This window comes from Eurytemora carolleeae, unplaced genomic scaffold (assembly GCF_000591075.1).
Source record: "Eurytemora carolleeae unplaced genomic scaffold, Eaff_2.0 scaffold962, whole genome shotgun sequence".
NCBI lineage: Eukaryota > Metazoa > Arthropoda > Copepoda > Calanoida > Temoridae > Eurytemora > Eurytemora carolleeae.
Window position 1 is genome coordinate 59,419 of NW_019396859.1, and position 10,203 is coordinate 69,621.

General features: G+C 31.9%; 1 protein-coding gene across 1 annotated transcript; it reads right to left on the reverse strand.

The window, feature by feature from the left end:
• Positions 1 to 1,477: 1,477 nt before the first annotated feature.
• Positions 1,478 to 4,833, reverse strand: LOC111709468 (hematopoietic prostaglandin D synthase). The gene is made up of 4 exons (XM_023483130.1): positions 4,728 to 4,833; positions 3,617 to 3,733; positions 2,517 to 2,630; positions 1,478 to 1,853 (listed from the first exon to the last, which is right to left on the reverse strand). The coding sequence occupies exons 1-4, from the start codon at positions 4,808 to 4,810 to the stop codon at positions 1,568 to 1,570; spliced, it is 600 nt and encodes a 199-aa protein (XP_023338898.1). The 5' UTR covers positions 4,811 to 4,833; the 3' UTR covers positions 1,478 to 1,567.
• Between the last annotated feature and the right edge of the window lie 5,370 nt (positions 4,834 to 10,203).

Below are 10,203 nucleotides of genomic sequence, written 5' to 3' on the forward strand. Positions count from 1 at the left end.
GCTAAATTTTGAAATGGAGCCGGATCGGTTTAGCCGTTTTGACGCTTTCGGGACACATACAAACAAACAAACTATATGTCTATGCATCAAATATCTGTCTTTTAATTAATCTTTTTATTAATGTAGTAAATATATGTGTATTTTTAGTAGATATATATTTTTCATAGATGCATAAAAAACATATCTCATATTTGTATGGTTTTTCTAAATATGAAATATTTGTACGTCTATTTATCTACCTATATATATATATATATATATATATATATATATATAGTATATATAAAGTACATATATATATATATACTATTATAGTTGTGATGATCCTGAGATAGTATGTAACTAGTAAAAGATACTCCAGGATAGATAATATTCCCTGTGTTGGGGGTTACACCCTGAGTAAAGATGCAATATCATAATTAGAAGGAGAAAGGGAGAAAAAAAAGTAGGAAACAGAAAAATCTAGATTAAGGAAAAGAATAGAATCAGAAGATAATCAATGGAAAAACTATGGGAGAAATATTGAAAGGAACAGGGAAGGGAATGGAAAGGAGAAAAGGGAAAAGTAAAAAAGCCACAAAAAGCTTAAGGAAAAAATAAGAAAATTTAAAAAGGAAAATAAGCATTAAAAAGGGAAATGTAAAAACCTAAATTCGTGGGAAATGGGATGAAATTTGAAGGTTAAAAGGTGTTGAATTCTGACAAACTTTGTTTCTGGAGTAGAAATGCGATTTTGTGAATTTAACATGCCACTCTAAAATAGAGACTTACTTGAAATTACTTGTGCAGGAAAAGAAAGTTAAGAAAAAAAATGAAAGAATATATCAAGGTTAAAGAAAAATTAAAGGAATTAAACATTAAACATAGCTGAAAGAAAAGGAGGTTAAAAACTATCCTCGAAATTGATAGATATATTTAAAATTGTTTTCAGACTTTAATCGATAAGGAACACAAGTATTTAAAAATCAATATTAACCATCATCATTTCATTTTAAAGTCCCAACATGTCACACCACATTTGGACACTGAAATACGATTTAAACACTCTTGTTCGTGAACTCAAACTAAACAAACCACAAGAATAAACAGTCTTTTTTTACAATTTGTTTTTAAATTAAAATTTTTCACAAAACTTTATAAAGAGCAGTGAATTTTTTCTCTGACTTTTTTCTTCTTTTTTAGCTGATCATCATACATTTGTAGATATCAGATGTATTTTCAGTTTTCAGTTTAAACACTTGTTCCTCGATTAATATTCTTATTGGTTGGAAAAAAAGAACAAACAGTCGTTTTCGTTTTCAATGTTATCATGTTTAAGAAAAACTTCGTTATCGTAATTGGATATTTATCTAAAAATTGATATTTGGTAATCCAGAAGAAAAACCTATATATCACTATCGGAACCCAGGCAACAAGTGTAAAGTTCTTTGTGCCATAAAATATTACTGTGTCATGTATTCATTAGAGGTAAAGAATCTTAAATTGAATAATAGTTTAGTTTAATTTTTCTAGTCCATGTTAATATAATTGTTATTTATCTCAAGTTCATATAATTGTTATTTGTTATTTAAGAACTTTTTGGTCTTGTCTCCAACCATTTCTTAATATTTGGTATCTCAGCGATCCTTCGGAGGAGATCAGTGATCACTGGAAATCCATTCAAAGCAGCAGCATTCATATCCTTCAAGAGATCTCCAAAGGCGAAGATCATAAGATCCGCCCAGGTGAGGGCGTTCCCGACAAAGAACTGTCCGCCCCTGGTGACAAGTATGTTCTCCATCCTAGTGAAGTACTCCATGACCTTGGCGAAGTACACCTTCTCTAGAACCTTCTTCTCCTCCTCATCTTTACACCTGAAAACTATGCCTTTAAAGGGAGTGGCTGGTTAGACATGGTAGTTGAGCTGAGAATGCAGGAAGAGGTTGAGAAAATAAAAATTAACTATCATCATCAAAATTGAGTAATCTTATTCAGTTCTTGGTTTCTGTAATGTTTCTGTAGATTTCCTGGAATTTTTATTGAAAAGACGACATTTGAAGAATTTAAAGAAATCTGCGAACAAATTCGTAAAGAATAAGAAATTTAATATAATAATAAAAAAGAAATAATTGATTCTAAAATTGTATAATTTTTCTTACATTTTTTGTTGTCGTTATTGATTATTTTTTTAAAACCCGATTCTCAAAATCATTCCTACAAAATGGACAATCTATGAGGATTTTAAAGATTGAATTTTCGCTCTTGCATGCTGAACAAATATGCACCGTAAAAACGTCTTATAGGTCCCAAATAAATCCTAAGAATTTTCTTAACCAAACTGCATTTTCAACTACCATGTCTAACCAGACACTCCCTTTAAAGAAAATACTAAATAAAATGCATCTATCTATCTATCTATCTATCTATCTATCTATCTATCTTTCTATCTATCTATCTATCTATCTATCTATCTATCTATCTATCTATCTATCTATCTATCTATCTAACTATCTATCTACCTATCTATCTATCTGTACCTCATAAGTGGTATCCCAGCATTCATGATATCTAGAGCTGAATCTACTATTTCATCTGCTTGAGCTGCTTCCAGGTTAGAGCTTCCGGTCAGCCCGTACTCATTAGCCAGGAACCTGAACAAGGATACTAGAGATTCAATTTAATGATGCGCTGGGTACAAATCCTGAACCAGCGATTCAAAGTTAAGGATTCATCAGGATTTGAAGTGGTGATTCATAATTTGAACCGGCGGAAGGTGGTTTTAGACCCAAACGTGATCAGATTAAAATAGAAGAAACCGAATGTTTAGTCCAGGGTGGTCTTTCATCTTTAATTCCATCGTAAATCTGGGAAAGAATGTTCTAAAGTAAAGACTTAAAGATTGATATTAAAATTTTCAGACGACAGCATAGGGACGCTTTATTCGGTGTTTTGGCGTTAAAAAGAGTTAAAGAGGTTAAATTAATATATTTAATATTTAATTGCTTAAGTGCCCGGCATTGTAGCGCAGTCATTGAAAATTTGTCTGTTTGTTTCATCTCTAACTCTTAGTATTACGGTTTGGTCAGCGTAATATAATATTACAATGATCTTGCCAAGGCTACATTTACTGCATAAAAAGTGCTAAGTCGACTCCACACTGGGTAGCCAGACTGGACAGTACGACGGACTGAATATACAGTACATATTGTACTGGCACGGATCATGCTACTTTAGACGGGGGTGATATACATAGTACCTGTACACCAAGCTCATTTAACAATTCTATCCTTGTCTCTTCTCTTTTATTCTTTTTTGTCGGCGTATATGTTTCAAATAAAAAGCATAAAATGACTTAGTAAGTTTAAATTATTTACCAAAACGTGGTTTAAAGGGACTATAAGCGCAATTTCAATTGATCCTCCAGGCAAAGAAGGCATTGCCATACGGTACCCTTGAAACTTTTATCTGATCAAGTTCAAATTAACAAAAACATTGATATTTAACTTACCTTGATCAGGCAAAGCTTTCAAGGGTACCGTTGTAAATCGGGGCGGGCATTGCCATCTTTAAGTCAAGTTGAAGACTAAACGCATCTCGCCCTGGTTTGGCATAGAGACATACATTTTCAGCGACTGACCTGGCCATAGTTAAACTTTGAGCAATAACAGTTCCTTTGTAGGTTAGCACAGGGAGTTGACCGAAGGGTAGAGTAGCCTTGATCTCAGGGAAGTTGTTTACTCTCTCATCTGTATACCTAGAGTAGAGCTGGTAAAACTCTGGAATGGGAAGACGACATTTAATCAATTTTATGTGTATTTGATGTTTTTGACATATTAAACATAACGTGTTTGCTTCTTTTCTTTTATAATTTTTTTATCGGAATATGCATTTGAAACGAAAATTAATACAAATTGAATTTTAGACCCACGCATGATTGAATTCAAATAGAATACACCGAATGCATCTCGCCCTGGTTAGTCCTGGATGAACTAGTTTTATCAGTAGCTTAAAAATCAATCTATAGGGCCTGTGTACATTGCACAGCTGGTCATAGCCCGAAATTTAAAAGAGTATAGTTGAATGAAACTCCCAAGTTTCCATTTTGGGGTCTTGAAATTTAAGTAGATTTTGATTTAAGAGTTTCGAAAAAAGGAGAATATGAAGAAACTAAATAATATATAATATTTCATAACAAAAATACTCATATCTACAAAACTGCCTAACCCCATCTGTGAAACCTGGGTTCCAAAACTGCTTTTTACAACGATAAGTTTTGGGTTCACGAAAATTCAAGTACTTTTGTTTACAATTTTTGTTATTGCTATGATATGAAAAATGCAAGTCAGTAAGACTTTATGACAACGCAAAATAAACGCAAGTAAGCAGTCTAATCTTGGAGTGAAAAAATGGGCGGAATTTACGCTCCTGTTATGTCATGGGAGCCAAACTTTAGTTCTAGAAGTCTTATTAAGTTGAAGTACAGTGTACACAAACCCTACCCCCCTCTCTCATTTTGTATACACACCTTGCTTTGATCCCTACCTAACCCCTGCCTGACCCCTGCCTAACCCCTACCTGACCCCTACCTGACCCCAACCTGAACCCCAACCTGACCCCAACCTGACCCATACCTAACCCCTACATGACCCCTATCTGACCCCTACCTGACCCCTTCCAGCCTACCTGACCTCTACCTGATCCCTACCTGACCCTTACCTGACCCCTACCGATCCCTAGTTGACCCCTACCTGACCCCAGCGTACGCCAAGATAAGTCTTGAAATCTCTGCTCTTCCTTTTGTGTTGAAATAGGTAATCTTAATCTCAGCCATATTGTTTCTTTAGTTTTGTTATTTTCTGAAAAATAATTAAATAATAGCACTGAAAAAATACAATAGTTTCCACAAGAATAAATAAAAATAATAATATTATTAATATTTATAATCATGATAATAATAATAATACTAATAATAATAATAATAATAATAATAATAATAATATTTATAATCATGATAATAATAATAATTGTAAAAACAATAACAATAATGTTAATAATAAAATAGTAAAAATACCAATTTTGATAAATAAGAAATAAAAAATAAAAATTAATAAGAATCACTACTGACTAATCTAACTCAAATTTGTTTGTTTAGTACGTTATTATCAGTTTAGTTTTAATTTATGAAATATTTGTCACTGTAAAAAAAGTATTAAAAAACATGATAAAAATAACTTTAAAATACTAATTATGAAAAATAAGACATTACATCAAAATGCACATAAGAATTGTAAATTGTAAGTTTATCTTAATAAAAAATTGTTAAAAGATGATAAATAAATAAATAATTAATTGATAGGTTTTAAGGTGTTTAATTCTGATAATTCATAGATTTTTTTCTGCAGTAAAAATGCAGAAATCGCTTTTGTAAAGTAACAAAAATTGAAAATGATAATTTACATCTTTATCAGACAAAACTTTTAAGGGTTCAGTCCATTGTCATCTTTTGATGGAGGATCACTTAACTTTTGGCAACCTGTCCTTTTAAAGAAGTATTTATAATAAAATAATTATTTTAAAAATCTAGAGAATTAATAAAAAAAAAGATATGTCTCCCATATCTCCCGAGTTTGTATAGTTTGTGTAGATGATAGTCAAGTACTGATGTAAAATTGTATTTGAAAGATAAGCTGAAGGTTAAAATATATTTATTTACTCTAGGGGGGTTAAACAGTACGCACATCTATGCACTACTCTCTGGTACGTCCCAATACTCTCTCTCTCAGAAATACTCTCTGATACCCCCAGATAATATTTTTTTTCTTCAATACTTATTAAACCTCCTTCCAGTTTGTATAGTTTTTAGTTGAATACTGAATTAAAACTGTGTTTGAAAGATAAGGTAAAGGTTGAAAAAATACATACTCTATGTAGACTCTAGTCTAAACAGTCTAAAATTTCATTCCAGAAAGTACCAGAGAACTGAATACATTCTCTCATTCTCTCTGCTACTCTCTTATACTCTCTTATACTCTCTGATACTTTCAGATGCTCTCTGATACTCTCTAATACTCTTTAATACTCTCTAATACTTTCTGATTCTATCAACTACTCCCTTGTGCTCTCTGATACTCTTTTATACTCTCTGGTGCTCTCTGATACTCTCTGATACTCTTTGATACGCTCTGTTACTCTCTGGTACTCTCTGATACTTTCTGATACTCTTTGATACGCTCTGTTACTCTCTGATACTCTCTGATACTTTCTTATGCTCTCTGATATTCTCTGATACTCTTTTTTAAAAGATTTAAATGTTTATTTCGTAAAATGCAGAAGATAGAATAATATAAATATAGAATGATCCTGCCGAACCGACTGTGGAGGCTCCAGATCCTAAGAAATCTGCTCTTAGGGCTCCTGATCCAAAGGAATCTCTGTGCGCTCCTGATCATAAGGAACCTGCTCTGGGGGCTCCTGATCCTAAGGAATCTTCTCTAAGGGCTCCTTCACTTGCGGACCCAACGCTGTGTAGTTCTTCTTCTGCAGAACCTGTATTTATAGCTCCTACCCCTGAGGAACCTTCTCCATGGGTTTCAGCTCCAGGGAAACCCTCAGCAAGGAGTTCTTTTCTCTTTTTTCTCTCTCCTGTGTTGTTGATCTTTGGTTTTACTGGTTTGTACTGGAGCAGGGATGGGGTGGAACTCACTGATACTCTCTGATACTCTCTGATACTCTCTGATATTCTCTGATACTCTCTGATACGCTTTGATACTCTTTGATACTCTCTAATACTCTCTGATACTTTATGTTACTCTTTTATACTCTTTTATAAACTCTGATACTCTCTGATACTCTGTGATACTCTCTGGTACTCTGTGATACTCTCTGATATTCTTTGATTCTTTTATGTTTTACCGTATCCTCCTATTCGATCTATCTCTCATGATGTGCTGGTTCCCCTATTTTCTAATACAAATTAAACTACCATACAATACATAGTACACAACCAGAGTAAATATTGACTCTGTATCATTCTTGAAAATGAATCTACAAAATTTAACTAATCTCCTGAATCCATTTTCATCTAATCTCCTGAATCTATTTTTATCTAATCTCCTGAATCCATTTTCATCTAATCTCCTGAATCCATTTTCATCTAATCTTCTGAATCTTTATTTAACTAATCTCCTGAATCCATATATATCTAATTTCCTGAATCCATATTTATCTAATCTCCTGAATCCATATTTATCTAATCTTCTAAATCTTTATTCAACTAATCTCCTGAATCCATATTTATCTAATCTCCTGAATCCATATATATCTAATCTCCTGAATCCATATTTATCTAATCTCCTAAATCTTTATTTAACTAATCTCCTGAATCCATATTTATCTAACCTCCTGAATCCATATATATCTAATCTCCAGAATCCATATTTATCTAATCTCCTGAATCCATATTTATCTAATCTCCTGAATCCATATTTAACTAATCTCCTGAATCCATATTTATCTAATCTCCTGAATCCATATATATCTAATCTCCTGAATCTTTATTTATCTAATCTCCTGAATCCATATTTAACTAATCTCTTGAATCCATATTAAACTAATCTCCTGAATCCATATGTATCTAATCTATTGAATCCATATTTATTTAATCTCCTGAATCCATATTTACCTAATCCCGTGAATGCATATTTATCTAATCTCCTGTATCCATATTTATTTTATCTCCTGAATCCATATTTAACTAATCCCCTGAATGCATATTTATCTAATCTCCTGAATCCATATTTATCTAATCTCCTGAATCCATATTTAACTAATCTCCTGAATCCATATTTAACTAATCTCCTAAATCCATATTTATCTAATCTACTGAATCCATATTTAACTAATCCCCTGAATCCATATTATCTAATCTCCTGAATCCATATTTAACTAATATCCTGAATCCATATTTATCTAATCTCCTGAATCCATATTTAACTAATCTCCTGAATCCATATTTATCTAATCTCCTGAATCCATATTTAACTAATCTCCTAAATCCATATTTATCTAATCCCCTGAATCCATATTTGAATTATCTCCTGAATCCATATTTATTTAATCTCCTGAATCCATATTTATTTAATTCCCTGAATGCATATTTATCTAATCTCCTAAATCTATATTTATCTAATTCCCTGAATCCATATTTAACTAATCCCCTGAATCCATATTTATTTAATCTCCTGATTCCATATTTATCTAATCTCCTATATCCATATTTAACTAATCCCCTGAATCAATGTTTATGTAATCTCCTGAATCAATTAACTAATTTTCAAAAATGTTCAAAATATTGATAACAATAATTCAATCGATCATCTGAACTTCTGTTTACAGTATCGTTAATATTGAACGTTTTATCTCGATATCTAATGTTAGAACTTTTAAATTTGAGGATTAATGCTTCATATATGAATTAAAGTTATCCATGTATGGCATGACCTCTACGGTAAATCGAAGAGGTCTTAGATTAATGGAGATAAGATAGAGATTAAAGCTGGATTCTGAGATTAAAAACACAAAAATCTGACTTAATATTTCCATGTTTCCATAAATTAAAATCTTTTATCCGCTGTTTAATATTTTAACATTTTCAATTATATTTGATGTTTACTGTTATTATACTTACCATATGTTACAAGGAATATGGATATAATCTTTGCATGCATAGACATGTACACAAACATACAATTGCACACACAATCTATCTATCTATCTATCTATCTATCTATCTATCTATCTATCTATCTATCTATCTATCTATCTATCTATCTATCTATCTATCTATCTATGGATCTATATCTATCTATTTATATATTCTTTCAATTTATTTATATCAATCTTATCTATCTATCTATCTATCTATCTATCTGTCTATCTATCTATTTATCTGTCTATCTATGGATCTATATCTATCTATTTATATATTCTTTCAATTTATTTATATCAATCTTTATCTATCTACCCATCTTTATGGTCTATCTATCTTTCTATCTATCTAGCAATCTATCTATATATCTACCTACATATCTTAATAGTCTATCTATCTATCTAACCATCTATCTATCTGTCTGTCTATCTATCTAGCTATATATCTATCTATCTATCTAGGCTATCCAGGCTATTGATATATTTATCATTTAAGACCACAATTTCAATGATTATCGCTTACTAATGACGCGTCTTGAAATGTTGATTAAAACCCTAAGCATGAGAAAGATATTTAGAGCAGTATCATGTCTCATATTTGAGGAAGTGGTTATCAGGGGGAGGGGGGGGGGAGGAGAATCGATACCATGGTGTCAATAGATTTGTCACTCTAAAGCTCATCTAAAGATGGCAAAAGAGTCAAGGTGAAACCAAAACCCCAACCTAAACCTGAACCTAGATATTGAGAACTCAAACCGATATCATTAATCCAGTCCCAGGGACATTAAACATTTAAGACATTATTGATACTTTAACTATCTTGTTATCTTTCTATCTAAACTAGGGAGGATGGTTTTCAACCCATTTTCTTTCCAAAGTGCTTTTTAAATCGCCATTTTTTCATTATCAGAGAGTGTAAATCATTGCACAGCGAAAAGGGATTTTTGGTGACGATTAGAGAAACAGAGATTTAGAGATATAGAGTTTTAGAGAAATAAAGATTTGGAGATTTAGAAATTCAGAGATTCAGAGATATAGAGATTCAAAGAGACAAAGAGATAGAGATTTCGAGAGATTCAGAGAGATAGAGTTTAGAGAGACTGAAATTTCGGGAGACAGAGATTAAAAGAAATAAAGATTTTGAGACATTCATAGAAATAGAGTTTAGAGAGACAGAGAGACAGAGATTTTGAGAGATACAATGAAAGAGATTCAGAGTTAAAGAGATTCAGAGAATTGTAAATTCGGGGAGTGACAGAGATACTGAGATTCAAAGAGATGGAGAAATATTTAGATATTTACAGATTCTGTGAAAAAGAGATTTAGAAATTCAGATAGACTGCGATTTAGAGAGAACGGTAAACATAGAGACTAAGAGAAACAGGTAAATATAAGTGAATAGACAGAATAGACAGATAGACACAGATACAAAGAGAAACAGGTAAATATAAGTGAATAGACAGATAGACACAGATACAAAGAGAAACAGGTAAATATAAGTGAATAGACAGATAGACA

Coding starts and splice junctions, on each gene's coding strand:
- LOC111709468 (XM_023483130.1), bottom strand. CDS start 4,810: ATGGCTGAGATTAAGATTACCTATTTCAACACAAAAGGAAGAGCAGAG. Junction 2,631..3,616: donor CAAAGTTTAACTATGGCCAG/GTCAGTCGCTGA, acceptor ATCCTTGTTCAG/GTTCCTGGCTAATGAGTACG. Junction 1,854..2,516: donor GCTGGGATACCACTTATGAG/GTACAGATAGAT, acceptor CATAGTTTTCAG/GTGTAAAGATGAGGAGGAGA.